This window comes from Cucurbita maxima, unplaced genomic scaffold (assembly GCF_002738345.1).
Source record: "Cucurbita maxima cultivar Rimu unplaced genomic scaffold, Cmax_1.0 Cma_Scf00031, whole genome shotgun sequence".
Classification (NCBI taxonomy): Eukaryota; Viridiplantae; Streptophyta; class Magnoliopsida; order Cucurbitales; family Cucurbitaceae; genus Cucurbita; species Cucurbita maxima.
The window spans coordinates 856,804-875,126 of record NW_019272047.1 but is presented as its reverse complement, the minus strand read 5'-3'; the positions used below and the strand labels follow the sequence as shown (position 1 = coordinate 875,126).

Genomic DNA, 18,323 nt, shown 5'->3' with positions numbered 1-18,323 from the left:
GGGGGGGGGGGGGGGGGGGGGGTTCCAAGTTTGTTGGTAGGGTCTTTTTATAAATAAAATACTGCTTACTGATTGATTGATTGATGGGTCGATTTGTCGTTTTTACGGCAACTGAAAACAAATCCTGCCTGAAACCATGTCGTTTTCTTGCTTCAAGCTACAGACTACAGTTTTCTGTTTCAAAACAAATCTCCACCCTTCGATCTTACCTTCTGATCACGTTTCTCTTGATTTGGACAACCATCCAACGGCTGAGAATTCGGTAATTGTTTGTTTTTATTTCTTAATTTTGGAAACATTTTGAGAAATTATTATTGTTACTATTACTCAATTTAATAAAAATTACATTCAAAATTTAACCTAAGCTATAAAAATGAATTTTAAAAATTAAATTTAAATATTTGAAACGACGTAAACTAATATTTTAACAAAAAGAGCATCAACCTTAAATATTTAAACGAGAAAATAACGACGCGAGCTCGTTGTCTTAAAATATTAAATTTAAATATTAAAAAAAATGAGCGCGCAAAATATACAAAAATTCAACATTAAATAAGAAAAAAATGTAAAATAAATAATTACCTTAAATTAATTCATAATGGTTTGACTTTGACTTTGTTTAATAACCAATTAGATTTATATTTTATATCATAATAAAATATTAGAATTTTCAACCAAATTTCAAACCCTAAATTTTATTTAAAATTTATATTTTATCTAAAAAAATCTAAAAATTACTTCAATATTTTAGTTAGTTTTGGATGTAAACTTTATTAATATTTTTTTTACTTAAAAAAAATAAAGTTAAAAAATAAATATAGTTTAAGAAACCTATAAAAATTTTAAAATAGTATTAACACTCTTAATTTTTATAAAAAAAAAAAATAATAATCTAATGTTACTTTTAAAAATTATTTTTAAATTTTTTAAAAATATTTGAAGGTGATTTTGAGATATTTAATAAAAATTAAAAGGGTTAATGAAAGTTTTAAAATTTGTTACATATATAATTAAATTAAAACCACAAATTTATAATTTAAAAATATGATATATTAATTTAAAAAGTTTAGATTCAGTTTTGACTTAGCAATTTAATTGAATTGACCAATGGAATTAAGAACCTTGGAAAAGTCAAGTCAACGCGAGGTAGATTAGATTAAGAGAATAATAATCTGATTAATTAATTTTTTAAAACATAATTAAGAGTAAATTAGTACACGTGTTCCAAAAACCACCCTGATTAGTGAAAGAGGGTTTTGAATTTAACAATGTTTAACCCCGTCTTTACATTGTGATTAAAGGCTACCGACTTCCGATTTGTCGGTTCAAAAGGTTTTCGAATTACAAATCTTGGTCGTGGAATAATAATATGTAATTATATAAATTATAATCACCATTATCGTCCTAATTAATTAAGGTTAAGGCTAAGTCAAACACCCACGTGGCAACTCCACCATTTCGACATGTCGTTTTCATTTGATGCCCCCCGTATGACTCTCATTAATTAAACCAACCAACTTCCATTCCATTTGACTTACCCAATAAATATATATATATATATATATATTCCACGTGTTTTGATGTGATTGGATAGAGAATGTGTTGGGTCAACGACTGGTCAAATATTCAAAAGACATTGTGAGCTGAAAAAAATCTAATTAATTTAATTGAAAATTAGTTTGTCAAATTTATATTTATTTTTACAATTATATATATACATATCTTTATTTAATTCAATAATTATTTTAGATTTGTATTCTCCGACTTAGTTTAACAACTGTTATCCAATATTTGAGCGATTATTTTCGTGTCATTGTTCATATGTGTTATTTTTCTGTTGTGTCACTGTCAATAATTATTTTTTTATTTGTATTCTCCAACCTTGTTTAACAACGGTTATTCAATATTCGAGCGATCCTTTCCTTAAATTCATACGTGTTTTGGTGGGTCTTAGTATAATGGATTTGTCTAAAAGTACACGTACTCGTATTTTCGTGTCATTATCCTTGGTTTCGCTTCGATTTATCTAAACATGATCAAAATGGGTTGAAGTATTTGACGTGGAGAAATATAATTTTTCAAAAATATATATAAATAATATATGTTTTTTATACTATTGTTTTAGTTTTAGTAAGAATAAAATTTGAATTTTTATTATTTGATAAAGATTAGTTGGATTAATAAAAATTTAAAATTAAAAAAAAAAAAAGAATTAAAAAGTTTAAAATGCACTTTTGATGAGATCGAAAAAATGTGAAAAGCTCCCGTCCAGAAAACATGGAGAGAGATAAAGCACGAGTAAAGTGAGAGGATGATGGGCTGGGCTCAGCCCGGCCCAGTTTGTAATTAAATATATATTTTTTTTATTTAAATAAAAGCAAATTCAAGGCCCGGTCAAAAAGAGAAGTTCCAGGATTCGCTCCTGGACCATTTTCAGATTATAAATAAAATTAATACTTTATTTTATTTCGGAAGATAGGAAAGTACAGTGATATTATTATTTAAGATATTCCACTGTTTTTTAATACTTATTTAAAAATTATCTATTTTAAGTACAAAATTGGCTTTAAAATAAGATGAATTTGTGGAATTTATTTTAATATATGTTAAAAAAATGGTAATAATCTTATTTTTTAAAGAATTTTAGGGATCCGTCGTGAGCAAAATTGAAAATTCATGAACACCATCAATTTGGCGTGCGAAAGTTTGAGCCTTTGGTTTCAAATCTAGGCACTGGACCATTTAAATTGGGTGAAGTGAGCACGATGAACTATTCTAAATAACAATATTTAGCGGTTAGAGCTTGTTCACGTATAAAAATCTAAGAATATTATGATATGAGTTATCAAAAGATAGAATAAGGAATTTCTTCAAAATAAAATCAAAAGTTATTGCTCCTAAATTAGTCTCTTCCTTGACCTCAACTTCTAAAAGGAGCGTGTGCATTGTGTCACAGTCATGCTCGTCTAGGGTGTATTGCCTGTGGCCGCATGCTCATGCCACGCCAAACTCTTTATATCACGCTAAGCCCTTTATTTGATTTCATGTTATATTGTTTTACTATTGTATCTTATGTTGACCATTTAGCGATAGCAATATCATGTCTAGATTTGCCAACTTTGAATCGCCTCGAAATGTATTGTAAGAAGATGCGTCGAGTTGTCAATTCTTCTTATCCGAGTTATATGATATTTAAGTTGTGGTGTTTTTTCTCTTTACTTGTAGCACTTTCAAACTATCTTTCAATCTTGCTTTAAACTCTCTTTCAAAAATCTCTATACTTTAATAAAACATTCTTCCCAAAACAAGGTCAAAGGCTCGAGCATAGGTTGCTCGATTGTAGGCAACGTGAATCCAAATTGATTTAACTCACTCGGTGTTATAAGAAACAAAATTAAAAAAATTAAAACTACATACAAGCATAATCTTGGAAGTTGATGTCAAAAACATTATTCAACTAAATTGATTAAACAAATATAACACTCAAAAATTATAAACATTAATTTAGTATTTTTACTTTAAATTTGGTAATGCTAAGTCCATGCTGTAAAAATTATAGTTTGAATTTAATAAAAAAAAGTTCACACAGGTAAATTAATAAACTAATTATGGACCCAATAAATTTATAAGCTACAAAGCTAAATAAATCCAAATTCGTGGACTTAAATTGTTATCGCTATAAAGAAGGAATTTCATATGAAATGATTTAGAACTATTAATACTTTATTAAAATATTTTTCATGTCTGTAAACTTTTATTACAAGATCAACAGTACTTTAGTGACCCACAAAAGCCTCAAACTCAAAGACTATCAAAGGTTCAATCTTGATTTAACTAAGATCAATGGCGAATTCGAGAATAAAACTATAGAAAGGAAGGCAAGCGATGCAGTGAAATGAAAAAGAAGACCATCAGATTCTCCAACATAGGCACAGATGATAATGGAAACTTACGCGGCTGCCGTGATGCATTCAATGGCCTGCTTGCATATACCAGTCATGGTTGCTTCAGGGCCATACACCTACAACAGAACATGGATGAAATATCAGTACTGAATGTTAAAATGCATCAAAAGTTGAGGTAAAACGAGGTGTTCGAGGGTGGTACCTCGATTGGAACGCCTAGTTCTTCTCCGAGTGCTCGCATTTTTGCCAACCCCCTCTGGTAGTTTGGACCTCCTCTCCTTACATATATATTCATTCTTGCTGCTTTAAGCTTTGCTTCCTGAACAAGTTCAGATGTTTAGCTGCCAATGGGGGAAAAGAATTATGGTTTGTTTTGGAACTTAAATACTAGATCTTACCTTCTCCTTCAAGGCCCTAATTATGCCGTTAAAAGTAGCAGCTACGTCGGTAAAGTTAGCTATTCCTCCTCCAATCACAAGCGCTCTACTACGACCATCGGGATCTGCAGTTGCACACTACCAAAAAGACGAAAGGGCCTTAGTATGAAACTTTGCTCGTCATTGGTATCACGATGAACGAGTAATTCTGATCATCTGTTCTTAAGGTGGATAAGAGTGCTTACATCAATTACAACTCTAGCATACTGCAAGACCTCCTCTTCATTTGGTGCTCCACTGTATTCAGCATAATTCCCTAGCTCAGAGGCGTAACCAAGATCTCCAACCTTATAGAAATAAGAAAGTTTCATTAGTACGTAACAACAGGACACGGAGTTAAGAGGACTCGATCTTGCAAGTGTACCGTGTCTGCATATATGACACTTGCACCTCCTCCAGCAACCATGGTCCATATTCTTCCTTTTGGGTTCAAGACAGTGAATTTCAATGATGCACTAGTCTGCAGGTAAAGTAAATGTAAATACATATCATCTGAATTCAATTCAATCTTAGAGAACTGGATAGTTAGGAATCGATGTGTATTGTGTCAGTGTCATGCTTGTTCAAGGCATGTTGCCCAATGATCGCATGCTTGTTGCATGCCAAAACCCTTGTGTTGTATCACTTTATTGTTTCTTAAATGTATTTTCTAAGTGTATGACGTTTCGACAAAATCATGTCTTAAATGTATTTTTTAAGTGTATGACGTTTCGGCAAAATCATGTCTATGCTAATAGACCTGAAATGCCTCAGAATGTACTATAGGGGGGTGCGACTAGTAGTCAATTCTTCCTACTCAGAGTTATATGCTACTAAGTCGTTGTGTTGCCTTTTACGCCTGTAGCCTATAACATTGCTTTCTTCATTTCTCTCAATCTTGCTTTCAAACTCTCTTTCTAAATTATCTATTTACCTCAGTTTTCTATAATCTTCTTAAAACGGGGGTAGAGGCTTGGATATACGTTATCTAGTCGAAGGCGACACGATTTCAAGTTGGCCGACTTACTCAATGGTGAGAGCGAGTGCCATAAAATCGCTTACAAACGTTCTGTATGAGCACAATTGTGACACATTGGACTACATGATTTCACCTCAGCTTTGGAATATTTAATATCCTTGATTCAAAACAGAATCCTCAGAGTTCTCTATCAGAACTCAGATATAAAAGTGTATAGGAAAATGTGGATGCCGGAGAACTATTAACGCGGATAAATCTTACTTCTAACATAAAAACAATCGCTTTTCAGAGATGAAAGTAGGAAAAGATTCTTAAGACGTTAGTAGAAAAATGTATAAACCCTTTCTGACCTTTTCGTCTAGGCCATGAATAAAGCTTTCTGTTGCATTCATAACCCTTCCAAATGGTAACGGAAACTCGAGATCACCCCACCTACAGAGATAATGCAGTTTATGATGACAATATATAGTATAGCTCATGCATTAAAAGAATTAATAGTATTGAAAAAAAATCACATCATCTGTTTTTTAAGCAAAGAAAAATGTTCTTACTTTTTGAAGTTCTTAAAAGTAGCAGTATCATCGAGTTCGCCTCTCATGTCCAATGGATAAGGCTTCCCATCAACCAATGTGAAGGGATTCATTTCCAGAAAAGTGAAGTCCAAATCTGCAAATATGGACTCAAGAATTGAGATGGAGTTCTACAAGCTGCCAAATTTATCTTTTCCAGAATTTCCAGTATCAGGAAAAAGAATAAAGTAGAGCACCTTGAAATAGAGCAAAAACAGACTTGATAAAGTCCTCAATTTCCCCCTTGATCTGGATTAAACAAGTAAACTTCATGTCAACTCTTTACAGCTATAGTGAGCACAAAAAACTACGGTACGATGAAGTTCATTCAGGGTTCCGGAATCCTATGCTAGAACAATGAGCAGCATGAATTTGAATTAGAACTGTTTATGCTGAAAATACCTCTAAAGGAAGTGTGGCAACAAGTGGGGCGCACACTTCCGATGTAAGGGATGCTCCTGTCGGAACAAATATGGTCTTGACCTACACATAGCATCACGAATTAGGAAAATAAAAGATCATGTGATGGAGAAAGAACGAACTCTAGTTTCTAAGCACTCAGCCATACCTTATCCCAGTTCTCTTCAATATCAATTCCTCCACATTCTGAAAAGCTTAGACTACAGCCAAGCCTTTCTGAGACAATATTCAGATAGAATTCTTCCTTGTGTGGGATGAAGGGCTCAACGATAAACGTCGTAATGGGTCCTTTACATCCGCCCATCTCCACCTAGTGAGGAATTAAAAACAGAAAGGAATAATGTACTCCCTAAAACAGAAGAAATAATGTAAAATGAACTAAAATGATGAAGAAGAACAATAGAAAGTAGATAATAGTACCACTTTCCCTAGGCGTTCCTTAACAAAACTATTTACTTCAGCAAAATCTAGGTTTAGTGCAACTAAACCGCTTTTACCACGCTTTCCAAACAACATGTCAGGCTTCACAACCAATTTAGACGATGACAGCCACGGTTCCTTCTCAACTAGCTCGTTGAAATCGGTTGAATCTCTGATCTAGTATGTCGAAAATGAAGCATTGTTGCAAATGAAACAAAATTAGATACAATCTAGATTGTGATTTTATATGATATTCAAAACTTTCTTAAATTTCTGGTCTCATCTCGTCGACAGACATTAATTGAAGTAATGGCGCCAATTTTCCCCAAGAAATGTGAAACAGAAGAGTAAACCACAGATCCAGAGAAGCAAAACGTAACTCAAAGGATCCTACATCTCCATTAGCGGCGAAGAAAAACAAAACTCACCTGAGCTGATTTAATCGGTAAATCACGGCCAGAAATTCTTTTGAAGTGCTCCTTCAACAGTCTCTTCGAATCGTACTCTCTGATCTTCTTGCGCGCCATTTCTTAAACCTAGATTGCAGCAGAGAAGAAATCCATTAGCAAATCGCGAAAACAAAACATGAAACCAACCGTATTCAACAAATTGCTTAAAGATCATAAGATCTGAACATGCAGAAAATAAGAAAACCCGATCAGAAACAGGAATCAGAGAGAAGGTAGAGAAATCCTTACGGATTGGTGGTGAGTTGGGTTAAACTGCGATCTAATCGAGATTTGAAGTTGAAATCTACAGATTCAACTGTATATGTATTTATAATCGTTGAATATGATAAAAAAATTGGCATTTTTCCTTCAACAAGCAGCAAATTTATAGTCACGTTCTGTACCTACCACACCAAACAACTGAACTAACCCTTCCTTGACAGGTAATTTTCATTTATTTCCCCAATATAATAATTTTACATTTTTCCAGAAAAAATACCAATAATTCAATATGTTTTTGCATTTTCCTTTTATTTTATTTTTCGTTAATTTTAAAATATTTTGAAAAGGAAAACTAAAATAGTATAAATTATGGTTAATTAATAAAAATATTCTAAAATTTTCAATAACATCCTTACATTTTAAATAAAATTTTAAAAATAATCCTATTATTAATTTAAAAAATATCCTTAAACTTTTAATAATATTTTAAAATTTTGGATTTTAATTTTTTTTATTAATACTCTTTCAATTCTTATTTTTACTATAATATTTAAAAATTATAAATTTTAAAAATAGTATTAACATTTTGAACTTTTATAAAATAAATTAATATTTTTTAATATTACGTTTGAAAGTTATTGAATATTCTTTTTATATATCTGATAATAAAATATTTCATAACTTAAAAATAAAAACTTATATTTTTTATATATTTTTTTAAATGAAGTATTTTTGTAATTTAAAAAAAAGTTAAAAGAGTATTAATGAAAATTTTTAAATTTCAATATTTTTAAATTTTTTTTTTTTTTTTTTGGTTTAAAGATATTTTAAAATTTTAAATAAGGTACCAAATTAACTACATTTGTATTTGTATTTTTATAGCTTAAATTTTAAAGGTAGATTTAGTTTGAGCCAACCTATTATGGTAGGAAGTTAAATTCATCGTGCCAGCAAGACTATTCGAAATAGTTGACTTCTCGAGAGAGTTGACTTTTTTTTTAAGAATTTTTCATCTGATTTTCAATTAATAGAAATTGAACCGAACTTATCGATCTTGAGCATTGTATGACTGAACCTAATACACTCGACCGTAGATGTTGACAACAAAATGAAGACATTTTAGAGTCACATGTAATTGAAGATCGCGTTTCGTTTTCACCAACCACAGGTTAAGATATACATGGCTTGAAATTACGTTCAAATTATTTAATATTTTTACTTATAAAATATATATATATATATATATATATATATATATATTATGTTTTATATTTTTAAGTAGAAGTTATATTAAAAAATAAAAAAATAAAAAAAGAAATATGTTGTTTAAATTATATAAAAAATGGTTTACTGTAAAAATAAAGGAAGAATTTTGTTACCACACGTGTGTTTATTTCTGTGTGAAACGTGAAAATTGCTTTGCACGTGGGAGTTTTAGAAAATTTTAGAGGAAGAAAATGAAAATCTAAAATAGAAAAAAAAAATAAAAAATAAAAAAAAGAAGAAAGGGAAAGAATTCCTACTGGCCTTCTACGGCTTGCCACGAGCTTGTTGGGTAATTTCATTCATCCCCCAATTTGATTCTCATCGCAATTCTGATTTGCAGCGGAATTATTGGATCAGGTATTATTTTCCTCGATTCTTCATTTCGTGATCTATGTTTCGTGGGTTCCTTCTAATGTGGCCGATTGATTTTGTCTGGACATAGGGTCGTACAGACCTTGGGGAACGAGGAAATTTTGACTGAAAACTTGTGGCTCAATTTGAAGACTTGAATTTCTGGAGTATATTGACAAAAAAGGTTGAATAATGGACGGTATGGAGCTGTGGAAGGTTCAGGTGGATCAATTGAAGGTCCAGATGGAGCAATGGATGGAACAAGGTTCGGAGATTGTTCGCCAAATTCCCCCAATTCAACTCTACGTTGGAGTTGGTGTGTTGTTATTGACGACTCTACTTCTCTTATTCAGTGAGTCTCCTCTTTATCTGATAATCGCTTTCTGTAATTGTATATCGCGAAGAAATTTGGAATTTGAAATTGATTCCCCTCCGCTCTGCAGCTCGCTTGTTCAAGGGCAGAAAATCGAATACTGTTGTACTTAGTGGGCTCAGTGGAAGTGGGAAAACTGTTCTTTTCTATCAAGTAAGCCTATGCATTACTGGTTTGTTCATTAAAAGAACCTGCCCTGTTAATTTATCGAGAATTTGACAACTTGAAATGATTGGCCTGGGATATTTGATTCATTAGTCTTTAGCTGTGAGATCCCTCATCGGTTGGAGAGGGGAACGAAACAATTCTTATAAGGGTGTGGAAATTTCTCCCTAGTAGTTGCATTTTTTTTTTTAAAACGGTAAGACTGATGATGATACGTAATGAGTCAAAACGAATAATATTTGCTAGCGGTGGGTTTGAGCTGTTACAAATGGTATTAGAGTCAGACACCGAATGGTGTGCTAGCGAGGATGCTGCGCCCCAAGGGGGGTGGATTGTGAGATACCACATTGGTCAGTTGGAGAGGGGAAATGAAACATTTTTTATAAGGGCGTGAAAACCTCTCCCTAGAAGACGCGTTTTAAAACCGTGAGACTGACGACGATACGTAGCGAGTCAAAGCGAACAATATTTGCTAGTGGTGGGTTTGGGCTGTTACATTTGCATACTTCGTTTACTTTTGTTCGAATTGAATGATTAAGCCTTTTACGATATGAGTGATATGAGTTTATGCATTAGTTGTGTTTCTGCACCATCTCTTCAAGAAGTAGCCTTAAATGCACTAATGTTATTTTGGAACTCTGTCCCCTTTGCATATAAGAATGCCCCTTCTGTTCTCGACCTATTCTTCAAGGTCTGTTAAGAAGTTTGTAAAACAGTGTCTGTGCACGCCTTTGGCTTTGTGTTATGGATCACGGTGTTTGATGTACTCGACATTTCAAAGTTTAATTTAATGATTGATTGGATGCTGATAATGTTATGTATAATTGAAGACGAAGCATAAATCCTATTGGGTTTATGGTGATGCTCTATAGCTTCTTAGATGTTCTGCTATCATTTATGATGTTTTTATGCCTTTGCAGCTTCGTGATGGTTCTTCTCATCAGGGTACTGCTACATCAATGGAACCCAATGAGGGCACTTTTGTGCTTCATTCTGAAATACCGAAGGTAATTTGTTTTCTCGAACGGATTTTCAGGAAATTAGAATATGCTCGACTTCTGATTCATTACTGCTTTGAAACTAATACGAACAACGCTGAGTGGTTTCTGTTTTCAGCAGTCTTTAACATTTTTCTTACATTACTTGATCAGACATAAACTGACAGATATTTTTCTCTTTGTTTGCCTCGGTAGAAGGACAAACTGAAGCCTGTTCATCTTATTGATGTCCCTGGACACTCTCGTCTTCGAGCCAAACTAGATGACTTCTTGCCTCAAGCAGCTGGTGTAGTCTTTGTGGTGGATGCTTTGGATCTTTTACCCAACTGTCGTGCAGCCTCAGAGTAAGGGATTAGTCCTCTCCGACTTTTTCTTCACAAACACCCTCTCCAGTCCAGTTTTCACACCCTTCCGAGTCCTGCATGGTTGTGTAACACGAGCTCGAGTCTCCCTAGTTCTCACATTCCTCTTCCTGGAAAACATCCTATTTCATAATAGAAAGCATGTTCTTTGCAACATAAGCACTCACGTGTGTCGTGCTCAAGTACACGAAACGAGCTCCGAAATAAATGTCTCACGTCATTTGTTAAATCTAATTCAATCTCTCTTGAAGGTACCTCTATGACATCCTGACTAATGCGAGTGTCGTGAAGAAGAAGATCCCTGTCCTGATACTATGCAATAAAACAGACAAGGTGACAGCCCACACAAAGGAGTTTATCAATCGGCAGATGGAAAAAGAGATGTAAGGCTTTCAACTCTCTCCATAATAGGAGCATTCTTTTCATTATCTGTTAAGCAAACTACTGAAAACTGGACTGGAGATTGTGTTTGTGAGATCCCACGTAGGGAAACGAAGCATTCCTTATAAGGGTGTGAAAACCTCTCTCTAATAGATGCGTTTTAAAACCTTGGGGGAAGCCCAGAAGGGAAAGCCCAAAGAGGACCATATATGCTAGTGGTGGGCTTGGGCTTTTACAAATGGTATCAGAGCTAGACACCGGGTGGTGTGCTAGCGGGGATGCTAGGCCTTCCCAATTATGAGATCCTACATCGGTTAGAGAGGGGAACGAAACATTCTTTATAAGGGGTGGAAACCTCTCCTTAGCAGACACGATTTAAAATCTTAGGGGAAACCCAGAAGGGAAAGGCCAAAAGAGAGGACAATATTTGCTAGCGGTGAGTTTAGACTGTTACAAATGGTATCAAAGCCAGACACTGGGCGGTGTGCCAGCAAGGACACTAGGCCCTCAAGGGGGTGGATTGTGAGATCCCACATCGGTTGGAGAGGGGAGCGAAACATTCCTTATAAACCTGTGGAAACCTTTCCCTAGCAGACACATTTTAAAACCTTGGGGGAAGCCCAAAAGGGAAAACTCAAAGAGGACAATATCTGCAAGCGGTGGACTTAGGCTGTTACAATTATTATCTGCCATACATTGATTATAATGTGATTTCAATTCCCAACCTTATGTCTTCTACGATTGTACAGCGACAAATTACGAGTATCAAGAAGCGCAATCTCAGATGCCGATATCTCGAATGACTTCAACATCGGGGTACCTGGGAAAGCATTTTCGTTCACACAGTGCCATAACAAAGTTTCAGTTGCTGAAGCCTCTGGATTAACAGGTGAAGTATCTGAGGTGGAGCAATTTATAAGGGAAAACGTGAAGTCCTAGAGCCTCTATCTTCGATTCTACATGATGACTGGTACTCTTTTTCCCTTTTCAATATAAACTACAATATTTGTGCTTGAGATTTCCGAATTGCATCCCATTTTTTTGTAGTGCATAAGACCGAAGAAATTGTATGTCCATGCCTTCTTCCCTTGTTGATAAAACACCTTAAGTATAGTGGGAAACAGTCATACAATGTCATAGAAAGCCAAAAAAACGATGTTTGCTTAAATAATAGAATTTGAGATGTTGTTGCTTTGTGTTCTGGTACACTTAAAATCAATAGGTGTCAACCTTGGTTGCTATATTTGTAAATATGACAATTTTGTCCTTCACATTTTCAAATGCATATTCAAACGTTCTTTTTTTACCCACGCCTATCGTTGATAGATTATAATCACTAATAATAGTATATCATAAGAACGGTCTATTATCAATAGACTATTTTTATTTTACTGACCATGTCGGTAGTTTTCTATTACTGATAGACTATTTTTAGGTTTTTTAGCGATCATTTCTACGTGTTTGGTAGTCTATTCTTTATGTCTATTACTAACAAAATATTGATTGTCAATGATAAACATCAATGATTGAGAGTTTATCGTTGATAGATCTTGGCTAGTGATGGATTTATCATTAATAGATGTCTATTGTGGAAAGACTAACAACTTTGAGATATGTCGAAATAGTATGTCAATATTAAATATAATAGCCGTTGGGTGTGCAAACAAGCCATGGTGGACCTTAATGCGAGAGGTCTATCTCTTATAAACCATGATAGTCCTCGGTCATTCATAGATTGAAATCACTGGTAGACTTGTGACGAGATGTATTTATTCATTGTGCTATATTTGAAAATACTCTTAGCTTGTGCTTGATTTGCTATTTTTTCTTTTCTTTCCTTTTCTAATGTTAGATTGTCATACATGCAATTGCTCCAGATAGATATGATCGAGTCTAAATTTTTTTGTGTCTAAATTTTTCATAGTATATCTGATACTAATTGTAATTCATTTCAGCTAAAACATGGGTGTATTATTTTAGTAATTTTTTAGTAACAACGTGATATTAGATACATCCGTTCATTTCAGGTGAAGCATGAGGGTATCATTTTAGTAATATTCAGTATATCGACATCATATAAGATATCAACCTACATTCATTTAAAGTAACTCGAGTGTATCATTTTAATGGTTTTTTTAGAAAAGTATATTAACAGTATCGATCATCAATAAACGAGGGAAAATCTGTGTGTATCAACAAATATGTGTATAATTTTATTAATATTTCAAATATATCAAAATTATATTCAACAACAATTAGTATTCATTTGAGGCACACACGTTTGTGGATCATGTTAACATCATTTTTTATATCAATAAGCTATGTATCAATTTCAAATACATCAATGATCATGAGTATATAATTCTTTTTAATTTTAAAAATTAGAAAAATAATAATTTAGTTTAGTATCTACCAATTTATTCACAATATTTTTTAATTTGTAACGATTTAATATCTATTATTATTATGATTTAATGAAATTGTTACAAATTTAACAAAATAAAAAGTCTAAATTCCTACCAATTAAAAGTTTAATAATTAAATTGTTGCCTATGAATTTTTGCGAAAATGATATCCGTTTAACCCAGGGTGATGACCAAAAATATTCAATTAACCCAACCCATGGTTCGGGTTAAGTTATAAACTTATTTACGTTAGGTTGAGTTAAAATAAATAGAAATTTTATGGGTTGAGTTGTTCGGTAAAAATAGATTGAATTGAATCGAATAAATTAAAATATATATTTTTACTTAACATACAATTATATTCACGTATATTTAGTTTTATTTTTTATTTAAATTCATAATTATTTTTATTGTTTATTCAAATTAAATCTTAATTAAATATTTGAAAATAAATATATCAATATTGTTATTTTAGGTTGAAACGCAGACCTTCACAAATAAAACGCAGAAGAAAAACGTAAATATTATAAAATTTTGGATTTGAAAATTATATTATAATATTATTCTCAATTAAAAAGGATCCCAGAAACCCTAGAAGGACAACGCCCACCTATAAAAGGCAATCATTCTTCACCCAAACCCTCGTTACTCCAATTCTGCCGTGGGGGGCTCTGCAACCAAGCCTTCCAACCATGCAGATTTTCGTGAAAACCCTAACGGGTAAGACCATCACCCTCGAGGTCGAGAGCTCCGATACCATCGACAATGTCAAGGCCAAGATCCAGGACAAGGAGGGAATTCCCCCGGACCAGCAGCGTCTGATTTTCGCCGGAAAGCAGCTTGAGGACGGCCGAACCCTCGCCGACTACAACATCCAGAAGGAATCCACGCTTCACCTTGTTCTCCGCCTCAGGGGAGGCGCCAAGAAGCGTAAGAAGAAAACCTACACCAAGCCGAAGAAGATCAAGCACAAGCATAAGAAGGTCAAGCTCGCCGTTCTCCAGTTCTACAAGGTCGATGACTCTGGAAAGGTACAGAGGCTGAGGAAAGAGTGCCCTAATGCAGAGTGCGGCGCTGGAACTTTCATGGCTAACCACTTTGACCGCCACTACTGTGGTAAATGTGGTTTGACCTACGTTTACAACAAAGCTGGTGGTGATTAGGTTTATCGTTGTTTTTCATCATGCTTTTGTTTTATCTAAACGTTTTATGTTGTTGAATTTATCTAGAATTTCTACTCCAGCTTGTGGAGTTCAGTTTTTGACATGGATTTTAATTTCTTAATGTCTCTCTACTACCGTTTTCAGTAAGATCCACATACTTAGTATTTTTCGATTCTTATCCTTGACATAATGTTTCATTTGGTTCTTAGTTTCATTGTTTATATGCCTTCTCGTTAACTTCATATATTTGTGCTGAAAGATATTGGGAGTTCAGTTTTTGACATGGATTTTAATTTCTTAATGTCTCTTTACTACCGTTTTCAGTAAGATCCACATACTTAGTATTTTTCGATTCTTATCCTTGACATAATGTTTCATTTGGTTCTTAGTTTCATTGTTTATATGCCTTCTCGTTAACTTCATATATTTGTGCTGAAAGATATTGGGAGTTCAGTTTTTGACATGGATTTTAATTTCTTAATGTCTCTTTACTACCGTTTTCAGTAAGATCCACATACTTAGTATTTTTCGATTCTTATCCTTGACATAATGTTTCATTTGGTTCTTAGTTTCATTGTTTATATGCCTTCTCGTTAACTTCATATATTTGTGCTGAAAGATATTGGGAGTTCAGTTTTTGACATGGATTTTAATTTCTTAATGTCTCTTTACTACCGTTTTCAGTAAGATCCACATACTTAGTATTTTTCGATTCTTATCCTTGACATAATGTTTCATTTGGTTCTTAGTTTCATTGTTTATATGCCTTCTCGTTAACTTCATATATTTGTGCTGAAAGATATTGCTGCTGTTCTCTGTACGATTAGTAAGATGTGATGTTTAGTAGTTCTTAAGTCTGTTTTTATGTTTATTTATGTTAATCGTTCTTGTGCGTAATTTGAATCTTCAACGATCCAGATGTTCACATCTTTCTCCATTGTCATTGCTGTATGCATCAGTAAATTTGCAACTACACAAGATATTGTGGCCTGTATCCATGACTTAGTACTTGGGTCTCGTATGTTATGTAGTTTGAAACTGTTCTATTGTCTTCTTGGGTCTCTTATCAGCAAGTATTTGATCGACTCTGGACTGGGCATATCTATGTTCACCATTGTGACCAAATTAATATGATTTGCTGCTAGAAATAAGCAATTTTGACCGCCAAATTTTCATCGATTGATCAATGTGCTTGCATTTTTCTTTTCTCACGGATTTGTGTATCTTTGTATTAGAAGAGTCGAGAAGTTGTTTGATTCTTGTTTTAGCTGTTGTGCTTGGTAGCAGTGATGCATTATGTTCACGTTTATCTGAGTTCAATTAAGGTGCTTTTGTGATGAACTTTGTAATTGCTTACTCCAGGACCAATATCTGAGAATTTTAAGTACAGAACTTGTTCTTTGTTTCGTCAACACTACTATTTCTGATCTGTATATTCTACTGCTCTTAATCATCTGTGGCTGATTTAAGCTATAGAAACCCTCAATCTGTGTGTTCTTCAGTTGATTGTATGCGAACTTAAGTCTTTGCAGATTCTTTGATGCCTTGAATTTATGAACTGAAATTGATTTGAATTCTGTCAGCTGACCTATTTATGCTAGTAATCTATACTGTTTCCATACCCCGGAAGCCTAGAACTGATCTGGGTATTACTTCTTTTTAGCTTTGTAAAAATCTTGGAACTCATTGTTTCTGGTTTAATTGTTTGTTTAAATGTTATAAAATTGTTTGTTGAACGAATGTTTGTTGAACGAATGTTTGGTACTGTAATTTGTATTGAAAAGCATGAATCTTGGCAGATTTCATTGTTGTTTTTTGTAATCTAATTAACAACCCTATTTCCCCAAATTTCTTATGAAAATTGGGCAGATTAGATTGTTAACGTTTTAGGCAAGGTCTTTTTTTTTATGTTCTGAAAAATATTTTGATTGATTTGATGTCCTAAAATTGTTCTATAGATTGCATGCATATTTGGCAAGTTTGAATTTGCTTATAATGATTGAAATGGTTTGTTGAATGATTGTCCATATGTTGTTCGATTGATACTTTTATAAGTAGCGAAGGTATCTCTTGTAATACCTTAGTTTTGTTTGGAGGGAACCTTTATTATTAATACTCTGATACTTTTATTAAGTTGTATGAAATATCTCATTCGGATCCAACTTTATTCATTTAATTTTTTGAACTTTGAACGCTGAACTTTGATCTCAATGTTAGAACTCTAATCTAACATTAGTAGATGTTGTCTGTTTTGATCCATTGTGTATGATGTCAGTCTCATGGGTTCAAAATGCTTCTTGAGAGGTTTTCACATCTTTATAAGAAATACTTCTCTCCAACTAATGTGAGATCTCACAATATATTCCTTTGGGATCCAGAGTTGGCACATAGTCCGTTTTGGCTTGTTACGTATCGTCGTTAGCCTTACAAATGGTTCTATTAGGAAGATGTTTTCATACCCTTATAAAAATGGTTTGTCATTCCCACATTTAATAACACATTGAAACTTTAATGTCGCAGCAAATATGACAAGTTTTGGAGCTCGTCTTCTTACTTAGAAACCTCTCTGCTTAGCTTTCCTCCTTCTAAGCCATTGACCCAAAGAGGTTTTGATTATGAAACAATCAACCATCTCTTTGAACTGCCTGAACAGATTTGTTATGTGCACACCACTTTGTCGGTAAGTTGGTGTTCTTTGTTGTTATTCAGCTAATTCTGTTAATGATTCTTCTTTTGGTTTGTCCTTTCATCGGGAAATGCAAGTCAGCGTGCCGTGCTGCTTGTCGATGTCGGTGTCGGTGACGATGATGTGTGGCCACTTCTCAAGTCTCCTTTCTGTCAACATGATGAAGGGCGCTCATGTTCCTCTCCATTTTCTGTCTTCTCTTTCTCGCAATGTGGTAAAGACTTTGAAGATGTTTTGGACTCTTGAATGATGGTATAGTTCTGATATCATTTTTAACAATTCAAGTCCATCGCTAACATGTATTATTTATTTTGGCCGTTACGGATTGTCATCAACGTCATGATTTTAAAACGCGTTTACAAGGGAGAGGTTTCCACACCCTTGTAAGGAATGTTTTGTTCTCCTCTACAATCGATGTGAGATCTTCAAATTTCATCCCAAAAACCATATTTTGAGTCTAATTGTATCAACAGTATTCAAACGGCTAGATAATTGTAACTAATGATTGAATCACTACTATCATAGAACCATACATAAGATTCTCATTTTATTTTGCACTTTGATGGTCATAAGTAAATCTAACGATCCTGTTAGATTTCCTTTTTTTTTTTTTTTGGAGAAAAAGGAAGTTCCGAACAAAATCAATGAAACAGAAGAGATCCAGTGAATGAAAAGAAAATCTAACGAAAATCTAATGGCATGTAATTGTTACCATTTGTAACCATTCAAGCTCATCAGTAACAAATACTATCTGTTTTGGCCGTTACATATTGTTATCGGTCTCACATTACAG

General features: G+C 33.5%; 3 protein-coding genes across 5 annotated transcripts; 2 read left to right on the top strand and 1 right to left on the bottom strand.

Annotated features, from left to right (window-relative positions):
- Positions 1-3,697: 3,697 nt before the first annotated feature.
- Positions 3,698-7,542, bottom strand: LOC111466495 (ATP-citrate synthase alpha chain protein 2). The gene is made up of 13 exons (XM_023111162.1): positions 7,408-7,542; positions 7,138-7,245; positions 6,710-6,886; positions 6,438-6,599; positions 6,272-6,352; positions 6,067-6,118; positions 5,852-5,966; positions 5,651-5,732; positions 4,707-4,802; positions 4,528-4,629; positions 4,304-4,420; positions 4,108-4,224; positions 3,698-4,021 (listed from the first exon to the last, which is right to left on the bottom strand). Exons 2-13 carry the CDS (start codon positions 7,234-7,236, stop codon positions 3,950-3,952), a joined length of 1,272 nt encoding a protein of 423 aa, XP_022966930.1. The 5' UTR covers positions 7,237-7,245; positions 7,408-7,542; the 3' UTR covers positions 3,698-3,949.
- A 1,321-nt stretch (positions 7,543-8,863) lies between these two features.
- Positions 8,864-12,579, top strand: LOC111466467 (signal recognition particle receptor subunit beta-like). Of its 3 annotated transcripts, XM_023111134.1 has the most exons (8): positions 8,867-9,003; positions 9,089-9,349; positions 9,441-9,523; positions 10,456-10,542; positions 10,729-10,877; positions 11,147-11,278; positions 12,026-12,246; positions 12,324-12,579. In XM_023111134.1, exons 2-7 carry the CDS (start codon positions 9,190-9,192, stop codon positions 12,213-12,215), a joined length of 801 nt encoding a protein of 266 aa, XP_022966902.1. In that variant the 5' UTR covers positions 8,867-9,003; positions 9,089-9,189; the 3' UTR covers positions 12,216-12,246; positions 12,324-12,579. The 3 variants fall into 3 exon arrangements, with proteins under 3 accessions (XP_022966903.1, XP_022966902.1, XP_022966901.1); XM_023111135.1 differs by having other exon boundaries at positions 8,864-9,003; positions 9,099-9,349; positions 12,026-12,579; XM_023111133.1 differs by having other exon boundaries at positions 12,026-12,579.
- A 1,737-nt stretch (positions 12,580-14,316) lies between these two features.
- LOC111466472 (ubiquitin-40S ribosomal protein S27a) lies at positions 14,317-15,016 on the top strand. The gene has a single exon (XM_023111140.1). It carries the CDS (start codon positions 14,374-14,376, stop codon positions 14,842-14,844), a length of 471 nt encoding a protein of 156 aa, XP_022966908.1. The 5' UTR covers positions 14,317-14,373; the 3' UTR covers positions 14,845-15,016.
- Positions 15,017-18,323: the final 3,307 nt, after the last annotated feature.